Genomic DNA, 27,869 nt, shown 5'->3' with positions numbered 1-27,869 from the left:
CAGGCACGGATTATAATGATCAATTAGTCATTGATTCCATAACGGGATGAATAATTCATGACAATTAATCAGCTGCCAACGAGTGTGGCAAATTAACCATTTGTCTGCAATAACGTTCTGCAAATCCTCGCTATGTGATTTGTTTGTCATCGTGACATTGAGCTTGATCAATAAGTCAAACGACCATGATTTGCAGCTTTCGAACTGCTATACCGATGGCTATTTTCAACGTATGAATTTAATCATGAAAAGTACATTCTAATGAGTGAAATACATTTAATTTGTTTTCTAAAGACCAAATTCTTTTCAAGTCTGTATACAATGTTAAACGGCATATTACCATGTTTACTTATAGAAGATATCATTTATCCGGATTGAGGAGGAGGAGGAACTTATGATAAATGTGACAAAGAAAGGCATTATTATGCATTTTCTCCCGTCATGCTTAGCGACTGTTGTCATGAAATGTTTTTTGATGTACAACATCTCTATTGGCTACAGTGTTCTTCCATACATTGTATTGCAAGAAATATGTGACTGAAGAGTTGTCTGTATAGCTGTATTCAGATGGGATATATGAGATTTTAAATCTGACGATTGGGAATTAAAGATTCGGTTTCAGATGGACTGTGTTGGTATTTTATTTTTACAAGACTTCATATATTCTATTTATTTATTTATTTTATTTGCTTTTTTCGAATGATCAAGTGAATCTCAGGAGGATAAACAAAACTTAAACTTTACAACCATGAGTGTTTAGATACAGCGTGGCTGAGATGAAGTATTATGATGTTCTCATAAATATGTTACAATAGGAATAAAGAGTATGGAATAAGTTGAATCCCTGAGTATGGGATCCTTGTGTATGAGATCCTTGAGTATCCTTGAGTATGGAATCCTTAAGTATGGGATCCTTGAGATCCTTGAGTATGGGATCCTTGAGTATGGGATTTCGGGTATTTATGATAGAGTTTCACCGGTTTTAACACCGAAATCCAGTTTCTCTCCGACATTGTAATGTTTGTGATCTTTTGTTTCTTCTACTTCTATCTACATGTAACTTTTGTTTCCTAATGCCTTTTTCATGTAATGTTTAACATTCCCCCTAGGTGAGGAAGGCAAGGGTTCTGTCCCCAGGCCAGCACATACCAAAGTCCTGCAAAATGGTAGTTGTTAAACGTTCAGCAACGTGGAGCATGGTATATATAGTGTAGTAGTGTTGGTCTTGTTGGTCTTCTGCATCGGCCTACTAAATTTCTCAATATGTGTTTTCTTGTTTCGTGTTTCCAATGCTTGTTTTACGTCACAAAGTGGGTGTGGACTCCGATTGGCTGTAACCTTCTAGCTGAAATTCATTCCGGCACCGTTTACATAAAGTTCTTGCTTAAAAATAAATGATTTGTTATAGCATTGCTGCAACCACTTGCAGTCTGACTAAAACCATCTGCTACATGCATGTATTCGTTAATTTCGTATGTACCATGAATATAACAGGTGATTTTAATCAGATTGCAAAACATTGTATCTGCAACGATACGAAGGGCGTTATTGGCAACTTGGTTTTCATTTAGCTATATATGTCTACCCATTATTTAGAACATGTTCGACATATAACTTATTTATACCAGTTTATATTAATTCCAGCGAGAAATCTTGCTTAATATCTTTGACTCTTCAACCTTCCCGCCTCACTTAGATAAGCTATGAGCAGAACATATGATCCGACTGTGGCGTCATATCCAACGACTGCCACTTTACAAGGAGTCAAAATGGCACCATGGGTCAAATCGACACAAATATCATATGTTTTTCATAGTCCTTTTGTAATCAGTTGGTCAATTGAAACATTATTTTACTTTTAGTTGGCATTACAAGGCCGGTATAAATGTCTCCTGGACTACAGGAAAAAGTACAAGCGAGCAGGCCTCAGGGTATTTACATGCCTATGAATATCAACCTTTAGTATATCTGACGCAGGCTCGTTATTTCTAAATTCGTGCGTCAAATCCTGTATGCAACGGTACACTATTTCTGGCTTAAAAGTTCGCGTGTACTAGAAAGGTAAATCATCACCGCATCGATCAGGAAACGTGTCTGTTCATACTCTGGGTGAAGGGGAGGTCATGGGGCTGCCAATTTAAACAAATTGTCACTAATCATCAACTATTGATGTCAGTATAGGTGTATCACACTGTATATAGATACAGAAATAATACACCCAGGTAAGTGTCATCTCCTACACTTCGTATTTTGTTGTTTTTGTTTCTATGAATGTTCATCCAGCCGTTGAAGAAGACTACATTAGCGTATCAGTTCTCGTCATTTAGTAATGAGATTTTATGAATAGATATCAAGTTCCAATGAAATCAATATATATAACAGTATATACTATATATATATATATACTTTGACGCCCAATTTATATTTTTACCAGTTTTTATAGCATGCGAAATCTCCCTGTGGGCTAACATATAGGAGTATAGCCGGACGGCGATCACAGATGAGTTTGGAAGGAGTAAAATCCCGTTTTCGTTTAATTCAATATTTTCCATATTTTCAAAGTTCATAAATATTGATGTATAATTATATCGATGTTTCTCTTTGCACAGTTTAAACTTTGAAAGCATCAACTTTACGGCCTCTAAAATCAGCTATATTTAAATACCTGCATGGCGACCATAATATCATTTGTTGGTTGAAGTTTGTTATCGGTATTTCTCAGAAAGTACTGGAGATAGCTTTCTCGAATTTCAACGAGTTGATTTCCCTTGGTCAGTCCTCGATATCCAATGGGTAACGCTCACATACGTTGTTTGACCCCAGGAATGTAGCACCACCTAGCAGACTTGTTTCATCTTTTGATGAACATCAAAAGAATCACGCGGCAGCCTAATGATAACATTGACCGGCTTTGAAGTCAGAAATCGCTCCTATGTAATCCCCAAAGAACAGGTATCAGCCTAGCGATTGTTCAGTTGATTTTTACCTGAGGTTAATCAAATAGCTCACCGCCAGCCATCGATTGTGTCCTAACATAATTCAGGGGTGCAGAGAACATAAGTGAACGTAACCCTTAGAATTTCGAATTTCTGATTTTGGAATTGGACTGCCAGGCGGCCGTCTTGGAAAGTCATATAGCTTTCTCGAAGTTCCTATTTAGACCTTTCTTGGTTCTTTTTTCTGTTTCGGTTTTACCAAAAAAAGGATGGTTATCAGGATGACATCTTGATTTTGACCATTGAAGAATGCTATCGCTGTTGTCTAGACTATCAATCTAACAGAGAAAAATCAAGAGGCCCAATGGCCGGAGTGGTCACCTGAGTCAATCATTAAACAGAAGAAAAAAAAAGAAATTTGTGCGAAATGTTCAATGAAAATTTAATGTTCATACCATCAAACTGTCATCTCATAATGATCATTCCAAATACGTTTGAATCAATTCAACAGGAAAATATATGAAATATACTCAAAAGTGTTATTTCCCTTTATAAACTCTATTAAACGTTATGATGGATTTTGAAATTAATAATTTCGATAGAACATTTTAAGACATAGCCATACAATGTACATCTAAGAGGATATGATTCTGGGACTTTTGGGTCTGAAGATGATTTTTGAAATTTTACCAAAATTCCCCCCTTTGAGCACCGCCCCTTTGGCCAATGGAGGGCTCAGGGTTTTAATTTTAATACCATCAAACTGCCATCCCATGATGATCATTACAACCAAGTTACAATGGGATGATCATTCCAACCAAGTAACAATCAATTCTGTATGAAAATATACAAACTATATACTCAAGTGTTATTTCCCTTATGTTAACTTTACCACCTCCCCACGGGGGAATGAATGACTCAGGTGTCATGAAATTTACAACTTTGATAAAGCACCTTTAAGACATTTCCATCTATGAAGAGTATTTGATTCCAGGACCTCTGGGTCTGAAGAAGAAGAATTTTCAAATACTAGGCAATTTCCCCTTTTGGGCCCTGTGCCAGCCCTCTGGGATGGAGCAGAAAATTTATTTTACAATTTGATATTCTCTTCTACCAAGGATGGTCCCTACCAAGTTTGGTGGAAACCCATTCATTGGTTCATGAGAAGAAGCCAAAAATGTAAAAACCTTATGCATGATGGGCAGTAAGAACTAGTGAAGATCTTGCTACGATAGGTGTTAATATCCCTACATACCATCCACGACTAGTTGTGAGCGTATAATAATAGAAAAGACATGATCAAAATTTGTATTGTTTTATTAGAAAGGCAACTTGTTTCCACAGAAGAATATGCAGATGAATTACACTCAATTATGTTGAATGGTGACAATGTATACCGTCATCTACATCGAATTGTGATAATGCTTAAAGTATAATCATGATAACCTACATCATGTTATGACAATGTAAAATGTGATGTATATACTTTAGTATATATGACTTACCTACATCAAATTATGACAATGTATAAAACATTTTCCTAATCACTGTTAAAACTAAGGAACAAAATAATTATTGGTATGATAGTACAATGAAGTAGTGCAACAGAAATTTGATAATAGATGGAAACAAATCAACATCATCTTAGTCCCGACTACAAACACTTTGTTCAAGTAACATATTAAGTAAGTTTTGTAAAGTGAGAAAACAAGTCAAAATATGAAAACTTAAATGCTATCAACAGCAAATCATGGAGATAACTCAAAAGAAAATTGCTGCGAGCAGTTAGGATCCCTTAGAACTGGGATGGCTGTTAAATACATTCACAAAAATATAACACTGATATACAAGATATATAAATTATTATAAATAACACCAGCAGACACACAGTAAAACAGACTTCAAATGAATACAAAGTAACCTATCATTTATCATTCAGTTTGATATTCACGAGGCAATTCCTTGCCAAGTACGTAAATAACACTTTGTTATAAACAAGAATTTGGAATAAGACCATTCATCATAAGCATGTTTTACTGTAATCAAAGGACAAACTGTCAATTTCATTTTGTTTGCTCTGAAAGCAACACAGATTATGCTTAAATATATCATCACAGAACCCAGACACGTAAACAAGACCCTTTTATAGCAGCCACCTCGAGAATGTAAAACATGAAGATCATCACACAACAAATAGGTAGGTTTATCTATCGCATGTAGTCACCAAAATATGTAAAAGTTGACAATGCATGTAAGGAATCATTAACTGCAGAAAGATTATATGTATACCAACAAGTAGATAGGCACTTCATATACCAAACAACAGAGGGTTGGTAACTCTGGTTAGTAAATAGACAAACAGAACGGCCACTTCCTGTTCTCCAGGTTACCAAGGCCGGTCTTGGAGTCTCCCTGTAGTAATAAGTTTACCAGGGCTTGCATTAGAGTCTCTTTTTGTAGAAATACGTTTATCAGGCGTGTCTTGATGTCTTTCTTGATATAATGAAATAAGATTTTGGGAAAGTTTATTGATGGTTCTCAACAAGCATTGTCAACTTTGTTTCAACATCTAAAAGGCAGTCTGTGAAGGTAGCATACTGACAAATTGCACTTGTAATACAACCTAGTTATGAGGATGATCTAGAATACAACATCACATTCAATCTTCAATTTACATTTTATTTGTAATTTACAGACATATTCAGATGAGTAACATGGGTAACATCTAAACAAAGTCCCGGTATACATTTTTGACAATAAGCACAGTAACTTAAAGGTATGTACATTATTTACATGTACCTTGTAATTCTTACGATAATGGTACAGCCAGATTTATTTCACACCAGGCAAATCTAACTATAGTGACACAGCCAGTTTCTGATCATAAAATACAAAGTTCTGTAAAAAAAAAAAAAAATGAAAAAAATCTCTAGTAAAGACTAGTAAAATAATATATTCATTAGCAAAGACATAAGATGAGGAATGTGTTTTGATATTTGTTTGTATATACATATTTGCTTATAGAGAAACAAAACACAATCCAATTTAGGGATCCCTTTCCCTTTTGATATTACTATAGCACATTTGTGCCAGGACACTTCTGTTGACCAGAAGCTCACTAGCGTAGAGTGATAGTAAAAAGGTCTTCAGTCCAAGGTTTGAATCAAAAGTCTTACACGCTGATTTTATCACATTCAGAACGGTACTGTTGATTATATTTTGTTTATTTCGTCTTTATTGTTTTTTCACAATAGCGCTGGTAGTCTCGAAAGTCAAAGCTACAGTCATGCCCGAGGACAGTTTCCATAGCATAATTACAGAATTTGGTAGTGGGACAGGGATCATTGGAGTAGACTGCCTAAACTGTCCTTCAATGGTAAGAGTAGTATAAAGTAGTATGACTTGTGAGTTAAGTTAAATGTACATCGAATAAAGGCCAGAAGGTGTGTTTATATGAGATAAAGTGGAATAGGGACATATTTATAATATTTACATGATTTCTCTGCGGCTTGGTAAAAGTGATGAGTAAAAAAGAACACAGAAAATAACTATTGTAGCTTAACAACTTTTCAATCCCACAAAACATTCACTTATTTTTTTGGTGTTTTTTGAGACAGTTTATGTTCATTTCATACTTAAAATAAGGATGATGAAATGAGGCAAGATAAATCATTATGACTATGAGCTGCCAAAATTCTGTTTGTTACTTTTGTCTGTTTGTTAACACAGCAACTTATCAGTGCAAAATTCATATTGCAAATATAATCTATGTCAGCATCATTTATTGGTGCCCAATTCAAATTGCAAATGCAATCTTTGTCTATATTGAAATATGTATCCCAATGTAATATGAAATGTGTGGTGACAAGCAGTAATCTGAAGAGTAATAAACTGACCTCTATTCAAGGCTTAGCTGCCTTCTGTTGTGACAGCACTGAACAGGTCAAGTGGTTATGAAGTTATTAATGTGAATTGCTTTTGTTTAATGCATAATTCAGCGAAAATATTTAACATTCGCAGTCAAACAAGAATATCATTTAGTCTCTATAATGGCATCAAGCCACAAATAAAAATAATTGATATTTAAATACACTGTGGCACCATCTAATAAGAAAAGATGCACCAGTAAACAAATGTATATAAGTCAACACATCTAAAGAATATAAACATTATTGGAATACGTTGTTCAATACATGATTAACATAATGCCAGTCTTAACACTAATAAAGTTATACAACAGGCCGAATAGAATTACTTGAACAATCTAACTTTTCATGTATGAAAAAGTCAGATATTATCTTTTTCTTATAATCAACCAAAATTAAAAATGGTTTGAAGTTTAAGTACATTAAATACCACGTAAAATGAACCTTGATAAGTAATTAATTCTTAAGGTAAAGGGTACCAACATGGCTAAGACGGAGTAGTCTCCCTTCTATTTAGAAAATAAGGCAAACACATTTTTTTCTGGCTTAGAGTAACGGTACTTTTAAAGTTATTAACAGGCTTTGCAATCCATAAATTGGACATTCATTCTGATACCTTGTATTTATAATTCCATGGTGGGACCCCGATACCTTGTATTTATAATTCCATGGTGGGACCCCGATACCTTGTATTTATAATTCCATGGTGGGACCCCGATACCTTGTATTTATAATTCCATGGTGGGACCATTGGTAAGGTGTGGGGATTACAATGTAAAGGTCCTCTGTTCCACCCAGGCAGTTTTTGTTTTACTTTTTATTTCCATTTTCTAGCAATCAAATTTCAAACAAAATTATTTCTGAAAAATGCATCGGAACATGTAATTTTTATGGAATTCATCTTCTGAAAAAGACCTAAACAAACATTTCACAACTATCAGTTAAAGTTTGTTATACCCTTTACCTTAAAATTAAAAAAAAACAAAAACAAAAACCTAAAATGAAGAAAGAAGCTGTGCATATAATTAAATATTGTACAAATAATCAGAGATTTTTGTCCGAGCTGTACTAACGTGTACACGGTTTAATAAAACAATAAAAATAGTATCTTTCACAACACCATGAAAGACTTAGTCACCCCAACTGGTATACAATGTTAATACCATAACACACAGTATAACTTATTCTTGTATGCAAATGATTTACAAACAGGAACGTGACTACAATATTTGAAATTATTTACACTATCTCCTTCTCGTTAATATTTTAACCTCAATATATATATAATGCAAATGTAAAAATGACTTATAATGTAGTATTATGTACAATATAAATCACACTCGGAGATGTCATGAGGAAACCTGTGTGACATTGCATTTTGTAAATGACAAATTTCCCACAAAGAATGCCAATCTTTTACACAAGACTCTTAACACTCAAAAACAAGATAACAAATATTTATATACATAATGACAGCACAGATACAGTTCTGCTTTGAAATCATCATAAAACAAATCTCTATTTTCACTGTGTGCATCTGGCATCATGATGTTTTTTTAAATCAGTTCAGCGATTGGGCACACACACCATCCTCTTGTAGTTTCTGGTCAGAATCTAGTGTGTATTCTCTTTAAATGCTGTTGTCTATTGCAAAAAATCCCCCAAAAAACTATATGTGAGCTAAAAAAACAAAATTGAATTAGGTTACAAGATAATTGCAACAACAACAAGAGGCCCATGGGCCTTAACGGTCACCTGAGTCTATAGTATTTATTTTTGTTGTTGAAATATGTACCAATTTGAGTAAAAAATAGTATAATGTTAACTTAACTTTGTCAGGACCATGAGCTGATCATTCCTAGACCAATTTTAAGTGAGATCGGCCTATTAGAACTTAGTAGCAAAATAGCGGCCATGGCAGCCAAATTGTATTTCTGATTGACCCGAAAAATAACAACACTTTGTCAGGACCATGATTCGATCATTCCTACAAAGTTTCAGTTCAATCGGCCAAGTAGATCTTTACTTTAAGTTTGAAATAGTTTACCAAAATGGCAGCTGTGGTGGCCATATTGGATTTCTGATCGACCTGAAAAATAACAACACTTTGTCAGGACCATGAGTCAATCATTCCTACAAAGTTTCAGTTCAATCGGCCTAGCAGAACTTGACTTTAAGTTTGAAATATGTTTTCAAAATGGTGGCCGTGGCGGCCATATTGGATTTATGATTGACCTGAAAAATAACAACACTTTGTCAGGACCATGAGTCGATCATTCCTACAAACTTTAAGTTCAATCGGTCCAGCAGAACTTGACTTTAAGTTTGAAATAGGTTTTCAAAATGGCGGCCGTGGTGGCCATATTGGATTTCTGATCGACCCAAAAAATAACAACACTTTGTCAGGACCATGAGGCGATCATTCCTACCAACTTTCAGTTCAATCGGTCCAGCAGAACTTGACTTTAAGTTTGAAATAGGTTTTCAAAATGGTGGCCGTGGCGGCCATATTGGATTTCTGATCGACCCGAAAAATAACAACACTTTGTCAGGACCATGAGGCGATCATTCCTATCAACTTTCAGTTCAATCGGCCCAGCAGAACTTGACTTTAAGTTTGAAATGTAAAATGTTAACGGACGACGGACGACGGACGACGGACGACGGACGACGTACGACGTACGACGGACGACGGACGACGGACGACGACGGACGAAAACGGATAGCAATAGGTCACTTGAGCTAAAGCTCAGGTGACCTAAAAATGTATAAAAACACAGCAAATATGATTACAACTGAAGTCGGCATGATATAATCTCTACAGTACTATACGATTAATGTCCAACAATGTGATTTAAATCTGATAATTATATATCACATCTGATTGTAAATGTCACAATACTGTACACCCTGTAAGCATGATTATTTCAACATTCATTATAGAAAAATGGGAAATATAGAATAACAGTCTGATAGACAAAGAATCAAAAACATTTTTTTTTCTATTGAATAATTAACAAATGTATATTTATGAATCGATCATTATAAGAAAACATTTGTAAAGTTTTCATCTCTACATTGCTGAAAGATGTCCTGGATGTAACATAACCAATCTACTTAATAGTTGTCCATAAATACACAAAAATGTTACTGGCTTAATAAACACACAGAAAATTGAGCATTATTGAAAAAGGAAGAGTACCAAGTATATTGTATTTGATCTAAGTCAACAACAAAGATAGGTTTGCATAATCCAGAAAAAAATGATACAGAAATACAGACCTGAAGTTGAGAAATCAATAGTCACCTGCAGATGATTTTTTTTAATACATTTTCATACCCTTTTTGAAGGGTACTTACATTGTACTTCAAAAAGTAAACAGCAAATGTGCATTGAGCACATAAAATTGAGCTAAGTAGTATACCAACAATAAGACATAAATATCATTCTATAGAACAGATTGGTATATATATTGTTTAGTTTGGTTTTACAGAGTTTAGCGTCCTATTAACAGCTGAGGTCATTAATAACATGATATAATAATGTAGAAATGTTCTGTATGTTTAAGAATTTGTTCTCAATTTATTCCAGGAGTTCCATAATAGCACGTTAACTAATAGACAGCCATATCATGCTTAATAACATCCAGGTACTCTCCTGAGATAAGGAGGTCAACATGTGTAATATAACTGTGTAGGTGTTCTGTTTGCAAAATATCAACATATTTAACCTATTCCTTCCTATGTAACTTCAGAAAGTTCTGCCATTCATTGATCTGGATGAGTCCATTATGCTCTACAGGGGTGACAGGGTTAACTACAGATCATCAGTCATGCACTATCAGAAACTGTCCTAAGAGGGCAATTTGAAACTTTAATTTTGTTTAAATCAGGTTCAGGTTTTTATAATCTGTTTCTGATTTGGTAATGAAAATGCATTAAGTAGCAACCAGAAAACACATCTATCTGTGTTTATGGAAATAACTCCCATCACACTATCTTTTTCTTAAAGGTGCTATACTTTTCTAAAACAGTGTAAAAGAAATAAATTACTACCATGTATCTACTTCTATGAATATTCTATTTTAAATGTGTGTTCATTCATCAGAAACACCTAGTAACACCCTCCTTCATTATCAATGCTGCTCATTCTGATAAATCAGTCTTGCTCTTTACTGAAATATTACAGTTGAACACATTCCATAAATCCATGGCACATCGTATGATAGTCATATTGAAATCAATTAATTATCAAATACAAAAATCTCTCCCACAGTAATCAGTAACTGAATTAAATGATATGGATACTCGAAAATAAAAATAAAATTAATGACTCTACATCATGATAATTTTGATAAAAATAATACCGGGTTACATGATTGTTCATACAGTACATTTCACTTAATATCACATTGCTTAATGTCACTTTCCGGTTATTATCATGTTTTCTTGATAAACCATTATAATCTATGTAATTCAATTCTGTACTGATATGACACCCCAAGGTGTTGACACATTGGAGGAGTAACATATCAGAAAGCTGTTCAGGCTTGGTGTATTGTCCATGATCCCCAAATATAGACTATTTGAATTTTATACATGTACATGATCTTTAAGATGTTTCATGATTCAGAACCCTCAACTTCAAACACAACAAGGACAGATATAAAATAAAAGATCAGCCAAGACAATGCACCCTCGATACATGTAGACCTAAGATGAGGAAAAGATTCATACTAGAAAAATGCATCATTATAAAAGATATGTTTGTGATGAAAAAGTCGATTACGATGCATTTCATTTTAATAAGTACTACTTTGTATGAGAAAATACTAACAAGGGAACATATTACTGTAGAATTAAGTCATTTAAAGCAAATAAAGTTACTTCCTGCAATAATCTCAAAAACTTATCAAAAACAGAAATCATTTATTTTTCTAAATGAATGCATCATATTTGTTACAAGTGGAGTGTGAAATCCATTTAAAATGCTTTGAGTGAAGGAAGGGAGTGAAGTCGATGTGAAGAGGATTTTACAGTACACCGTCTATAACCTGATGAACACAGCTGTTTGGCAATTTCAGTAAAACACATACAATCAGTCTTTACCACAGATCTGTTTACACTCGCATCATACGTGAAGAATTTCTACATCACGTTCAGTTAAAAGTTTTCGTAAAAAGAAGAATTCTTTGAGGTTTTCAACGAATCCTCTATTAAAAGGATTGTGAAACGCCCCCTTTCCATCCTTAAGGTATAGGTACCGCTTATAGTTCACTCGCTCGTTAGCCGTAATGTTGGCAGCAGCGTGATAAGTCTGAAAGTCAGAAGATAGTCTATAATAACAGTATTGGCATCAACACAAAATATGAAATAGATTTTTTTAAATACTTTTCAGCTTTATGAAATATCAAAAGTAATTGTAAACATGTTACCACAGCAATGTCATGATGTTAACAAAACAGAACATCATAAATAGTTTTCTGGAAACAGTGTAAAAAAGTTTAAAATTATATTTTGAAAGATTTGTAAAAATTGAAGTTTATTAACTTCAAAGTAGAAGTTCAGATATAACAATCCTGATGCTAAACAGCCCAGATGATTTTACATCTTGGAATTGAAAAGGGAAATAGTTGAACTCTTAAAGTAACTCTGGTGTGAAAATTCAAACCTTCTACTTTCATCCATTCAAAGGCAAAACTTCATCAGGCAGATTCCTTCTGTATTCCATAGCTAAATTCTCATAGCTGTAAGCATGTCTACACACGCAGAGAACACTTTTTATAAAAAAGTTATTGATACTTTAAAAGGTTTGTTTCAGTTTAAAATGAACAGAAAAGGGTTGCATTCTGAAAACTCCATGTAAAAATCTGTTTTTGTACATGTCTATTTACATTTATTATTATGTTTTTCAAACCTGCTCTGCATGCATACATACTAGATGTAAATAGCAGACATGGCAAACTATATTCATGTACTGCACTGCATAAGTATTAATGGGAAGAGTTAGCACAGAAGAAATCTGTCATTTAGATGTTTATACCAAATGGGAGAAAATACTGGCAGAATTTTCATAGATTTGCATATCATTGGAAGGTAAACTAGAAAAGGCAACATAGGGTAGGAATACCATGGCCATAAAAGTAGCCCGATCTGTTCTAACCACCATTATATATATCTGATCTCAATGTCATCTTCTGTGGAGTCCGATGGAATGGGTTTTATATGAAAGTAGTCCAACATATTAAGAAGTAGACCACGGTTGAAGGGGTAAATCAGCTTTCCATCCTTATCCTGCATGTGTTTGTAGCGATGATGTCGTAACCTTTCATTTGTGGTAATGTTCAATGCAGCATTGTACAACTGTAACAGAATGATAGTAAAGAAATCTATCACATTGACATAGTTCTGCTGATCAGACAATTCAAAAAATCACATTTTTTGTTGACAAAGAGGTTTATTCACTTAAATTTAACAACCTTTCTAAACATTTTCTTTAGTTTGGTAAATATGGATTGTGAAAAGATTTCTGTAGCACAACCAATAAGTGTTTATATGTGACATTTCAATGACTAGTATGGTATGTACAAATGACCAGTGAAGCATATGTACACAAAGGTGTAAAATATCACATGTGATTGACTGGAATAACTCAAAATTAGAGAGACATCACTTAAAGTGGCAGATAAAGGAAACTATCTGGATACGCCGCAGTGGCCAGTTCTAAATCAAAATGAGGGGGCTCATAGACTCTCGCACATCTATGACCAAGTATTAAACAAAGCGTAGGCGAATCAAAGCATTTCGGTACATATATATAACAACTTATTGTACATCATACTTACAGTGTAGCCGAATCTATATTGATTTGCGTTTTACACCTTTGTGTACATATGCTTCACTGGTCATTTGTCTGATGAAGGTGACAGAGTACATATCGTACTAGTCATCAAAAGGTCACATAAAAACACTTATTGGTTGTGCTACATGAATCTTTCCACAATCTAAGAAACAGCTAAGTATCTCAAAAAAGATTTGTTGAACAAATGATAAAAAAATATAAAGCATTCACAAGGAAAGATTCGTTATAGCTAAGGTACAATGACCAATATGTGTTTCTTGTTCTATTGTGTCTGTATAAATATTTGCAACTTTTTTGAATTCACAATTGTCTACTTTTTTGAATTCACTATTGTCTCTTAAAATGTAGTCTTGAGAAATATATATCTTACAGTTACGGTAATAAGTGAGTACTTACAGTGAATGAGCCGACCCATAGTCCAATGGTTTCAAATAGCAGCATGATTCCAAAGTAAAAAATGTAGAGCTTGTTCCATTCCTCGTGGTAGTGCACATAGTACCAGGAGAAGAATATACTCATCGTACCACACATTGTCACGTTAAGCACATACCCTATAAATGAAACTCTGAAAAAAAGGTCCCAATGGGAATCTCTGCCATTATTTTCACACAAACTAACAGTGTAAACCTTAAACCTTGGTTGCCCTTTCTGATTTAACATATGCTGTTGATTAAGTGTGGTATATTGAAGTAATTCAGCATTTCAAACAAACACAGAATTCACATTCTTTATATCACACTGTAACAAGTCATAATGTGTGCAAATATTTGCAAATTCAGCTTCTGATATGGAAATATTTGCATAAAAAAAATATTAAAGAAATGGGAAAAAAGACTTCATGATTACTGCCACTACAGCCATAGGACTATAGCACAACCTGCTGCCTTACCATTAGAATGGAGACCGCGGTGACAGCTGTGAGACCCACCCCCGCCTCCACAGCACCAATGACCACAACCCAGTCCCAGCCAAAGTCCCGCAGCAGGAAGTAACAGAAGTAATTCGTGAAGATGGCCAAAACTAATATAGTGATCACAAATGCGAAAAACCATGGCCTACAAAGACAAAGATGTACACACAGGTTATCAATTGATGTTCAGGGGGGTACAATACCATCAGCCAAATGTTCTGTTTCTAGTAGATTTTATAAGCCTATAAAATGTTCACTATTTACAATGAAAATGTAGGTCAGGGCCAACTTGTATAAAACATCTCAAAGTTAAGGAAAATCTCAAGCAATGTATTGTCTATGGGAAATCTTAGACTTGAGGAAATCTCAAGAGTTGGGATGTTTTATACAAGTGGGCCCAGGTCATTAGAATAAATGAGTATTTGGCTGTGGGTTAGTACTATTACATACAAAATTGTACACCCCTGTTGTTATGCAGTGTGACTTTGGCATTCACATGAAAAAGAAATGCCATACAGTGTTGAAGTTGTAATTTCAAGAGAGCCTTGGGAGATGTTAATAAATAACAAATATTCACAGTTAAATTGACTTTACAAAGTCTGCACCATGAAAAGAACAATGCTATGAAAAATATTCTGAAAACAGTACAGGCATATAGATGTACTGTATTCCAACCACCTTCTAATGCTAGTAAATCTAGCCACCTCTAATGCTTGTTAATTCACCTCTTATACTATTTAATTCAGCCATCTACAAGCTATTTAATACAACCATCTACAAAGCAAGTTCATCCAACTACCTCTAATGGTAGCTAATCTTACCATCTCTAATGCTAGTCAATCTAGTCTACTGCTTAACATTTTGATATTATAGTCTACTGCTTGTTAATCCAATCAACTCTACTGCTAGTTAATCTAGCTACTTTTAATGCTTTTAATGTAGATATCTGTACTGCTAGTTAATCCAGTCACCTCCATGCTAGTTAATCTATCCACTTGTAATGCTAGTTAAGCCAACCACCTCTACTGCTTGTTAATCCAGCCACCTCTACTGCTAGTTAATCCAACCACCTGTACTGCTAGTTAACCCAACCACCTGTACTGCTAGTTAATCCAACCACCTGTACTGCTAGTTAACCCAACCACCTCTACTGCTAGTTAATCCAACCACCTCTACTGCTTGTTAATCTAGCGATATCTTCTGCTAGTTAATCCAACCACCTCTACTGCTAGTTCATCAAACCACCTCTACTGCTAGTTTATCCAACCACCTGTACTGCTAGTTAATCCAACCACCTCAACTGCTAGTTCATCCAACCACCTCTACTGCTAGTTATAATACAACCACTTCTATTGCTAGTTAATACAACCACCTCTACTGCTAGTTAATACAACCACCTCTACTGCTAGTTAATACAACCACCTCTACTGCTAGTTAATACAACCACTTCAACTGCTAGTTAATACAACCACCTCTACTGCTAGTTAATACAACCACCTCTACTGCTAGTTAATACAACCACCTCTACTGCTAGTTAATCCAACTATTTATCATGCTCATTAACTCAGTCTCCGTTTACACTCACTAATGTGTTCTCCTCTCATGCTCTTAATGCAATCACCAATATTTCTTGTAATTCATCCACTGACAATCCTCTTTAATTCATCAGCCACTACTTATCAAATTGTCCCAAAGTAATTAGCTACTATTTAGAGAACAGATTTTTCATTTTCTTTGCAGAATTGCCCCGGTTGTGTCACAAGCCACTCACTTGTACTGCCAAGAATGAAACAGGTGTCTGTATCATCGAAGCTCTACTGTATAGGTTGTTATAATAGGTATAAGTAGATCAGCTAGATTATGTATGGAATTAGTTCAGACACTTTCTAAGGTATATTAATCAAATGGTGGGGATTCTGAGTATAATACAAAATTAAAGAAGAATTAGTTACGGTCAAATCCTACTGTGTTGTGAGATTTGCAGAGGTATATCAAGATTGTATTTTCACAAATTGAGTTTGACTGGTGACAGAACCTTTCAACTGTAAAAATATGATGTACTGGCACCATTCCCAAAACACAGTAGCATAATCCTGTATCTCCATTATATTTCTTTAAATTAAAGCCATTGAAAAATGATGATTTGGATTTCTTTTTCAATTCTTTTTATCTTCAGCAAGTTTTGGATATGTACAATCTCTGATAAAGCACAAAAGTAATAAATGATAAGACGAAGATCAGAAACAATGCAATTTGTACAGAATACATTAGACTGATGACTTAAGCAGGTTAGTGGTGACATTGCTAGCAATGTAAATGGGTTATATATATTGAGGATGGGGAGGGTTAATTTGTGTTAAAGGTCAGTGGAACAATATTTGGCTGTGCAAAATGTTGCGGAAAATAGTTGACCCAATTTATTCATGCATCCCTAGCTTTCGTAAAAGAAACAGTCAGGCATTTTCAAACCAATTACTGTACATGTATGAATAGCCTGAAATTTATATCTTGTTTCTAAAGCCCTATTTTCCAAATATTTTTTGACACACTATTGTTCTGTTCTTATCCATGCCAGGTATGTCATACATTATAAAGAATAAGTATGTAATTATTATAATTTATCATTTTTACAGCCACTGAAAACAGCTGAACCTTTTACCATACACGATGGCAAATGTCAAAAATAAAATATGCAATTTATATAGCATACCAATATAGCATCAATTACATTGTTTAAATATCCTTACAGCTTATAATGACCTAGTTATGTACCATGGTAGATACAAGTGATGATGACCTAGTTATGTATCATTGTAGATACAAGTGATGATGACCTACTTATTGACAATAATACAGCTAATAAAGACCTAAGTGTGTAGGTACGTAACAACTTATGACAACCGAATTATTTACATCGTTACAAGTGATTATGACCTAGTTAAACAACAAAGCATGACCTAGTTATGTAAATAGTCCGTCATGACCTCCTTATGTATAAACATTTGATCGCAACCTTCTAATATGTAGATATAGCTGATTATGACCTTGTAAGTAGAAACGATTGACCATGACCTACTTATGTAAATATAGCTGATGATGACCTAATTATGCAGAAACAACTGATCATGACCTAGTTATGTAATATATAACTTATCATACTCATACTTGCCACCTTTTTACCAAGTTGTTTATGTACTCATTGTCAGGGAAAACACATACATGAAGGAGGTCAAAAGCTGTTCATTTATAAGGACTTTATTATTATATATTAAGATTTTATATGTAACTATTTCAGTTATAGAGAAGTTGTACACATTTTATCAGGAGTCAATGAGTGATATTAGTAGACAGGTTTGTTTAGGGGAATAGACAGGCGTGTTAATAACTACCTAGACAGTGACGTAGATACATAAAAAGGAAATCCACACATTAACAGAACTGCGAATCACTCTTGCAAATGCAACAGAAAAGTAAAGCCAAAGAAAGACAATAAAAAGAGTCAAGATAGGATGATCTCTATAACACATGGCTTTGGGTTCCTTCTGACAAGAGAGCCAATTAAACTCAGCCTGATAAGTATAAATAAAACCTTCCACATTTTAAGCTGATTGACAGTACTTACACATGCTAATACAGAAAGGTGCAACCAGTTTGAATAGGAGATACCATTTATAATGTAACAGAAATAGTACAAAATGCTTATGTCTTTTTTTCTGGAATTACAATACACAATAACAATTTGTACTAAGAAATTAATTCAAAATGTTTTGGTTTTTTTTTAAACATTTTTAAATTTCAAGCTCTGCAGTTAATAAAAATTGTCCATTTATGTTGGTCCACTTCACAACTATTATACTAGGAGACTATTGAAAACACAATTGATTCATTACGTGTTACTGTGTTATCATGATAGTATGTTTTTCCAGCAAGCATCTATGATTAAATTTTCTTTGACCAGACATATGGCTACATGCATCAAGTACACAACGGTGTACAAGCAACAGTAAATCAGTATTGAGTAAACTATATTTAGTCCAAATGCAGAGAGAATGTAACACATCCAAAAACAATACGGGTCAGAATTCATGCTCCCCAAGGGTGAAAACTGATACCTAGCACCGTGCAACTACATGTATTCTGTAAAATTCATACTTCATAAATAGTGTATAATGGGGAGTATGGCAGTTTATGTAATATAACTTGTTTATGGTACCTATATTACAAATCTTTCATATATCTGGTAACATGTGTTGGGTAAGTTAACAAAATACTAGAGGTACATCATGAATATGTAAATAGTTTACATAACAGCATTACTGATTTATAGTATACAGCCTTACAGCGACATCCATCGGAGAGTAAACCTTCTATATGATATCTGACACACCCCACATCAAGCTTTAAGACTACCACCCTTAGTCTATCTTAATGAGTTAAACAAACCAGAGGCACTGAAACACCTACCAAAGAGAAGTAAAATGTAATTTGATCTCAAAATAGGTAATTATTTTGAATATCAAAAGCTTGAAATATATTTATCAAAATCTTCTGCAGGTCAATTTTGCCCTTCAATATATGAGATCGATTTTAATTAAGTAAAACAAAATCCCAATAACTGTGCAACTGGCAAGCTGGTATCAGAAGCAGGGAGGTAATTCCCACAAGTTGTGACCTACCTGTTTTTGTATCCCACACAGTTGTATATATAGGGACAGTGGTGGTCAAACATGGTCACACATCGGTTACATATACGGCAGTGCTTAGACCGAAGAGGCTTGACTGTCCGACATGTGTGACACAGACGACTGAGAGGGTTCTCTCCTTGCTTCCACTCATCAAAATGAGCAACCTGTTATTAAACGATTGTATTAATGACAATTTTAATGTGAATTTACCCTATTACTCATTATACTTTGGTTAAACAATACAAAGGTATACACATCCACAGGTAAGGTATCACTGTCATACAGACTCTATATACTGTAAAAAGATGTTTTCCCTTTATGTATGTACAGTTCTATGAGTGCACAATACTTCCTGAGTATAGTAATATTAGTCTTTATTTATACTTCCTGAGTATAGTGATATTAGTCTTTATTTATACTTCCTGAGTATAGTGATATTAGTCTTTATTTATACTTCCTGAGTATAGTGATATTAGTCTTTATTTATACTTCCTGAGTATAGTGATATTAGTCTTTATTTATACTTCCTGAGTATAGTGATATTAGTCTTTATTTATACTTCCTGAGTATAGTGATATTAGTCTTTATTTATACTTCCTGAGTATAGTGATATTAGTCTTTATTTATACTTCCTGAGTATAGTGATATTAGTCTTTATTTATACTTCCTGAGTATAGTGATATTAGTCTTTATTTATACTTCCTGAGTATAGTGATATTAGTCTTTATTTATACTTCCTGAGTATAGTGATATTAGTCTTTATTTATACTTCCTGAGTATAGTGATATTAGTCTTTATTTATACTTCCTGAGTATAGTGATATTAGTCTTTATTTATACTTCCTGAGTATAGTGATATTAGTCTTTATTTATACTTCCTGAGTATAGTGATATTAGTCTTTATTTATACTTCCTGAGTATAGTGATATTAGTCTTTATTTATACTTCCTGAGTATAGTGATATTAGTCTTTATTTATACTTCCTGAGTATAGTGATATTAGTCTTTATTTATACTTCCTGAGTATAGTGATATTAGTCTTTATTTATACTTCCTGAGTATAGTGATATTAGTCTTTATTTATACTTCCTGAGTATAGTGATATTAGTCTTTATTTATACTTCCTGAGTATAGTGATATTAGTCTTTATTTATACTTCCTGAGTATAGTGATATTAGTCTTTATTTATACTTCCTGAGTATAGTGATATTAGTCTTTATTTATACTTCCTGAGTATAGTGATATTAGTCTTTATTTATACTTCCTGAGTATAGTGATATTAGTCTTTATTTATACTTCCTGAGTATAGTGATATTAGTCTTTATTTATACTTCCTGAGTATAGTGATATTAGTCTTTATTTATACTTCCTGAGTATAGTGATATTAGTCTTTATTTATACTTCCTGAGTATAGTGATATTAGTCTTTATTTATACTTCCTGAGTATAGTGATATTAGTCTTTATTTATACTTTCTGAGTATAGTGATATTAGTCTTTATTTATACTTCCTGAGTATAGTGATATTTGTCTTTATTTATACTTCCTGAGTATAGTGATATTAGTCTATAGTGATATTATACTTCCTGAGTATAGTGATATTAGTCTTTATTCATACTTCCTGAGTATGAATAAAGACTAATATCACTATACCCAGGAAGTATAATATCACTATAGACTAATATCACTATACTTCCTGAGTATAGTGATATTTGTCTTTATTTATACTTCCTGACAAAATTGAGTCAATGACTCATCCTACATTTGGTTATAACAGTAATTTATAATAAAATTTTCTCACAACTCGATAATAAAATATAAATCTCACAAAACAAAAGAAAATGTTGTTTATAATTACAGTACCTGTTTTATTGCCAAATCATATTCTGGTATATTTCTTGGTAAATATCCTGGATCTGTGGTACTGGCGTGAAATAGGCAAAACCACATGAGGACATTGAAGATGAAGAATAAGATGTGAAGAATCTGAAGTTCATTCCAGGTATACGGTAAACACTGAAATGAAACGGTAATGGATAAAGCAGTTGCATGACTGTCAGCTACCACTGTTTTAATTTTCTTCACCAGAAATAAGATGTCTATAATAAAAAGGTTTAGATACTTATAGTAAGCTGTGAATGTCTGGTTACAATGAAGTCACATCTGTTTCCTGTCAAATTTTCTAATATTTCATTTCTATAACAAAGTTTGACTAGATTGAAGCAGTTTCTTTAGGTACCTTGGAGTTTGCTATAAACATGTAAAAATCACATTTAATGTTCTTAAGATAATGCAATAATTTGCTAACAAATATCTTTTAATATATTCATGATTACTTTGTTTAGTAAAATGAGGAAATAAAAATTACTTATATTCACCAGAAGGGAGCATTTCCCCCCATACTGTAACACATGACTTTGTTCTTCACACTTGTTTATATATTGATATATTTTTTTATTTTTTTGTGATACCCTCTAAAAGAAAGAAATAGCTAGAGATCTGTTTTTGTGAACATGAACATTGTCTCCCCTTATCAGCCATTATATGTATTTGCTTTGTCAGTCATTATTTGACAAGTGAATAGAACTAGATGTGAATGTCCTGTTGACCTCAATACAGTCCATTGCCAACCCTCTTAGGTGATGCAGGTATATATATTGTTAAAGTTTCATAAAATAACTTTTTCAATGGTTTAAAATTTACACTCTTCACAAGATTCACTCCAATTTTTGCAATGTACCGTGAACATTTTCCGATCCATAGATTATGACATGGAGATATGTTTATGTATTATCACAATGAGTGATGTAAACCATTAGGTCTACAAGTTGTCTAGCGATGTTATATACAGTTACAAACTGCCATACTAACCTTGAGAACATACATAGGGTAGCCCCAACACAGAACATTTATCATGAAAAACAAAATAGCTCCTTTACTGTTTCCAGGGGGACCAAAGGCAATAGTTCTACAAAACACAAAACAAATAATTCAGAATTATCTACAATTAGCTTTTACTGTAAATGTTTAAACCATTCCTAAAAGGGAGAAATGAGTCTGGATAAGTTTGAATATTCAGACTTATACTTGGAATGGACCAAGTGTTATTTCACTTAAGTTCAAAAAAGGTATAAGAACTTCAGCTACTGATGCAATTAATGCTGCATGCTTCAATCATATCTGCACAGAAAATTTGATTCTTTAAGTATTACACTTTTAAAATAAAAGTACATAATATATCAAGTGAAATGTAAGGTAAATTTTCACTTATGCTTAATCAAATTTTGAAAAGACATGTAGTTAATGTTTCAATTCTTCAAATAGCATCATAGCTAGTCTTATCGGCTCAAAATCAGTACTTCATTTTATGTAACATAGTGTTGCTGATGTCACTAGACACAGATAACAATACTGATATTATGTTTATACACTGCAAAAACTGTAGCAAAAATAACAAATCTGTTGATACTTGTATATATACTTACAACAAATCAATTTTTGGTAATAAACTTTTCTTCTGTTTAATTTGGCGTTTGAGGTAATCGACAACAGCGTCATGTTTTCTTCCAGTAGCCAGGGACATGGGAGTCTTTCCGTTTTTATCTGCTACATCTACCTCCACACCATCCTACACATAGATAACAAAAAATACATTTAATTAAAAAGTCAGGCTTAAACTAGTAGGAATGTACTTTTCTTCCAAACATGTTCTGGTCTGGATTTCTGCCCCGGATCAGATCTTCACAAGTCTAATTTTTTTAAATAATTTAAAACATTTATTAGGTTTTTCATACATTTATTATGAAGATACCAGTACACAAAGTTACCAACAGTAACTTACTGCAGCTGCCTTTTTTGGAGAGAGACTCCTGATTTTTCACCCTTGATTTTCATTTTGACCAAATTAATTTAATTCATCACATAGGATATCTTATTTAATTTCATAACAATGAAATTTTTCAAATGGGATCATTAGAAGTGCTTATAAGACATATAAGACATTTTTACATTTTAACACGTTTCCAACTTTCTGTCTGTATTCATATTTGTTCTGATTACGAGACATCTGATGTGTCAAAACTATCGGTAACATTTGGATTAAGGCTGTTAAACCCAGTTGGACATTGTCATGGTAATTTTTTCGATTGATTTTGACACATCGGTTTTCCACCATGCATGGAGACATTGAAAGGCTGACAGTATGGGTTACCTGTTCACACAGTTCCTGTACAGATGTTATATTGCCACTTATACATGCCAAGTGTAGGGGTGTCTGACCATAAACATCTCGCTGACGTGGATTGAAACCCGAGTAAATCAAAAGACGCATCAATTCTGAGTGACCTATAAAAAACAATGTAATAAAAGACATGGTTTAAAAAAGAAGAAAAACTTCACTAGTCTTAGAATGTATTGAATGTGTTAATACCACAAATTAGTTACTCTGACCACAGTCAACAGAGCATAGAGGTCTTATCGGAGATTATTCCAGAGAGTATTTATATAATTAGCAACTGTGAATCAAACACCTAGACTTTCTGTCTTTAGCTTAATAGGATATTACAACAGTGAACACCGGTGACAGTAAAAAAAAAAAGGATGACAACAGAGCATTTGGATTTTAACTAAAAGGTGTAAATGATATAATCCAGTAAACAATCTGATCATGATAGCTCTCCAGACAACTGTGTTCTCACAAGTCGCACACCTACCTTTAAAAGCTGCCCAGTGAAGTGCATTGTCGCCGTCTTTGTCACATATCTGCAGTCGTGCACCCTTTCCCATCAGGTACCCAGCCATCATTGTGTGACCATACTGTGCACCCACTATGAGGGGCGTACAGCCTTTGTTGTCGGCTACATCATATGACACACCGGACTGTAACAGGATGTCCACAATAGCAATATGTCCATTCACACATGCCCAATGTACGGGCCTTGCGCCCAAGTCATTGTCACTAGGCTCGTTGACATTTGCCTTGCTCTCAATCATGTATCGGAGAACTGTGGAATGCCCACCCAGACATGCCCAGTGGGCAGGCGTGTGGCCTTTGTCATCACGCATGTTGAAAATGTCTGGCACTTCTTCATGAATTGTCTGTACTGGTATCAACATTCTGAAAAAGGGAAAACATCATTAGCTTCTGTGCTTTTAAAATTACCAGTTCTGACCATATAGGGATCAAATCTTTGTTACTACATTCTTCATTGGGAAAAAAATAGGTTAAATAGGTTGTGATACTAGTGTATACAAAATGCTACAACTAGTCAGTTTGTTAAGCACTTGGACAACTTAAGTACTGATTGAAATGTTTACAATTGATAAATAAGCAGCCCTCCCCTTTTTGGTAGCAGAGTACAGTAGCGTACGGTGGCCATGGGTGATATTTTTATACAATGAATAACCCCTGTAATATAACATGTATCAAAATTTCAATAAAAAAAATCAGCACTAAAATTGGCATATACATGATGAAGTGGACTATGTGCGCTTCATAATTTTTCAAAAAAAAAATTGAATTTGGTTTGAGACTACAGTTTTGGGCATTTCCAAATCTGTGTCTACACAACAAAAGCTAGCTTTTCATGTAGTCTATTTTTGTACTCAGCACATGTGTAAATATTGTGGAAAATCCACCGGAATGACCTATGCTAAAACTTGAATATTTCTGTTGACGAATAGGCGATATTTAATTTAAGACCGGTTTAAAGAAAGAAAAAATCTACTTCCGGGGGTCAAATTTTGGGTAAAAAATCATGATATTTTGGTGTTTTTTGATGTGGTAACCATGGTTTTCACAAGTCCCAAATCTGGGGAAATCACTTTTTTGAAAAAAACAATCATTCTTCTCAAAGAAATGTATTAAAAATGTAGTTTATAAATATATATATGTAGATGTGTTGTGCAGGATGAATCCGCTAGCTGTGTTTATCCGAGACATGCCCTTAATTTTTAGGGTCAAGCCATTTCTACTGTACTCTTTCAGTCACTTAATTTGCTGAAATGACATGAGCACCCTCTTTCCAAAATATCCTCCATTCTGACCATTTTCGGTTAATAAAATAGAGTATTATGTCTGCATTTTATATCAGACACTAAATGTACAGTCATCCCAAGTGGGAAAGAATGATTTTAATATTCTCCTCGGCAATTTGTCTGACAGTTATATATATCCCCTTATAGGACTGACACAACCTATGTTTTTTCTTAATAATCATCCCTTTTACCAATGTTTAAGTGCTAATTATGATAAATACAGTATCTGAATATCTATCTTAAGACGTTTCGTGTTTGTATTGTACCAATCACATCACATTTCTCATCTCATTCTGTGTACTGCAAATATATATTATACAATTGCAGTAGATTAGATAAATATGACGGTTTCTGTGATATATTCTTACACTCTATATGTCAGTTCTACAATAATTATATAAGTATGTAGACATAAACTGTTTGAAGACATCAGGTTTACATCACCATGGCTTACCAAACATAATCATTTGTTGTTCAATAAGTCTGAAAATGCCTAATAACCTACCAATACACCTTATATTGAGCACAAATAATTTTCATCTTTTATGTCAAAGATGAGAATCTAAAAATTTAATTCTTCTGTGTTTTATACATGAACATGTACTTAGAAAGTCATTTCATGCCAATGTTTGTCATCCACTGCTACATATTACCACATATGTATAACTGTTCCTTGTACATGTATTACGTCATCCATCATTTTGTTTTTTTCACAGCCAAATTTTTCCTCAGAAACATTTCATATATATATCAGATGTGTGATGAATGACTTAGAAAAGACAAGTGTTACACATGCTTACAAAAAGAAAAACTTTCTCATAATATACATGTAGATCCCTCTAAACATTGAAGTGCTGTGCATGGTTAAATTATTTTAATGCCAAGGTACAAATTGAATTTCATATTTCATTTCATATTTCCGGTAATTTTTTCTAATGACCCCAATGATAATAATAATAATATTTATTCAGGTAAAATAGGCATGTTATTACAAGATATCATAATTAAGAATAAAATATATAATTAAAATCACATTGCAGCTTGTAAATAAAAAAGAGTGTTTTGTATATATTAAGACTGGGAATAATAATAGATCTGACCTAATAAAAGGGTTTTTTATTCAATCATTGACATATATCAGTGCATAAAAATCAAGTCTGATACACTGTAAAAAAAGGAAGATATTACTATAAAATGAGACAGACTATTTTAGTAAATGAAGGTATTTATAAATAAATAGATCACATAATAGGAGTGGTGGTGATTGCCATTTACCTAGGATTGCCCATAAAGGCCACTAAGTGGCTTATTTCCAATGGGGTCCTTTAAAAATGGAAGAAAAATAATCTAAAAAATGAAGAAAATCAATCCGGTAAAGGTTCAGATAGCACAGAATAGGATGTGTGTATCATATTCGATAATTAATATAGTAGCAAATTATAGAATATTTTTACATAGTTAATTTTCAAAGATATCAAAATAAAACAAATATACTGACAGATCTTTGCATTACAGTTTCTAGAAAGGCATGGAAAACTTGAAATTTGAAATCGTTGTGCAATGCTGCAAGTCAAGCTTTCCAAGGGTTGGGGCCCCCCTACCAGCGAGGTCTCCTCAACCTCAATTTACGAAAGCATCCAAAATATTCTAGATGCAGCAAACTGTCCAGGACCTGGGTTAACAGGACTCAGGAGGGCACTTCTAGCATTTTATGAATTACATATGTTTCGCCCCAAACCAGTTCGCCCAAATTTTCAGTTCAGTATATATGCCGAAACGACTAGAATTCATTGTAAAATTTACTATATAGTAATACTACTATAGCAACAGTCATAACAAACATTACCTATTGACCTTTGCACCGCACACGTGTGTGTGCGACATACGAACCTGTGGTTTACACATGGGCATAATGCAATGTGATGATAAGGGAACACATTGATCTTGATATTAGTGGAGGTATTCAAGCTAATCACTGTAAACAAATGCCAGACGTGCCGGTACAGGCGTGACCACCATGACAAATCCTCTTCCTCCATCTCGATTTTTAGGGATTCCAAAAGCGGATTCTTACCCAGACTTGACTGCATTAAATATAGGATGGTCTTTGCTTTCTGGCTCTTTGCCTTGACAGCATTTCCCATCTCCAGACGCATGATCGTGAGCTTTATTTGGGGCCGCAGACCCTCCACCACCGATGCCACCGAGGAACGACATGTTTCTACGGTTTAATACAGAATTCAGATTATAAAAACATCCAAAATGGTTTAGATATTTGCATTTGTCTCATTGAATATTTATTTTCTCAACATAATTAAATCAAACATAATATTTTTAATTGACAGAAAAACTCATCTCCATATCACTTTATCAGTTTTTAATTGAAATATAAATATATACACTTATTTTGTTCCGATTGTATTTTTATTTTGTTTTTTTGTCTTATTCGGAATGTTTTTAGAATTACCGAGTCCATCCCCTTGATTTTCGGAAGTCATATCCTGTAAGGATTTTACAT

At 33.7% G+C, this 27,869-nt stretch overlaps 1 protein-coding gene and 1 long non-coding RNA gene across 3 annotated transcripts; both read right to left on the bottom strand.

The window, feature by feature from the left end:
- Positions 1 to 4,237: 4,237 nt before the first annotated feature.
- LOC110455962 lies at positions 4,238 to 8,586 on the bottom strand. Its single transcript, XR_002463528.1, has 2 exons — positions 7,514 to 8,586; positions 4,238 to 7,478 (listed from the first exon to the last, which is right to left on the bottom strand). It is a non-coding gene; the product is annotated as an uncharacterized LOC110455962 (long non-coding RNA).
- Positions 8,587 to 9,628: 1,042 nt separating this feature from the next.
- On the bottom strand, positions 9,629 to 27,677 carry LOC110455960 (probable protein S-acyltransferase 23). Of its 2 annotated transcripts, XM_021506431.1 has the most exons (10): positions 27,426 to 27,677; positions 24,028 to 24,431; positions 23,526 to 23,659; positions 22,801 to 22,943; positions 22,187 to 22,283; positions 21,179 to 21,331; positions 19,311 to 19,483; positions 14,121 to 14,289; positions 12,993 to 13,225; positions 12,102 to 12,179 (listed from the first exon to the last, which is right to left on the bottom strand). In XM_021506431.1, the coding sequence occupies exons 1-9, from the start codon at positions 27,566 to 27,568 to the stop codon at positions 13,031 to 13,033; spliced, it is 1,611 nt and encodes a 536-aa protein (XP_021362106.1). In that variant the 5' UTR covers positions 27,569 to 27,677; the 3' UTR covers positions 12,102 to 12,179; positions 12,993 to 13,030. The 2 variants fall into 2 exon arrangements, with proteins under 2 accessions (XP_021362107.1, XP_021362106.1); XM_021506432.1 differs by lacking the exons at positions 12,993 to 13,225; positions 14,121 to 14,289 and adding an exon at positions 14,614 to 14,779 and having other exon boundaries at positions 9,629 to 12,179; positions 27,426 to 27,674.
- Between the last annotated feature and the right edge of the window lie 192 nt (positions 27,678 to 27,869).

Source organism: Mizuhopecten yessoensis, unplaced genomic scaffold, assembly GCF_002113885.1.
Source record: "Mizuhopecten yessoensis strain PY_sf001 unplaced genomic scaffold, ASM211388v2 scaffold8447, whole genome shotgun sequence".
Classification (NCBI taxonomy): Eukaryota; Metazoa; Mollusca; class Bivalvia; order Pectinida; family Pectinidae; genus Mizuhopecten; species Mizuhopecten yessoensis.
The sequence above is the reverse complement of the archived record's forward strand: the minus strand, read 5'-3'. Positions and strand labels throughout refer to the sequence as shown.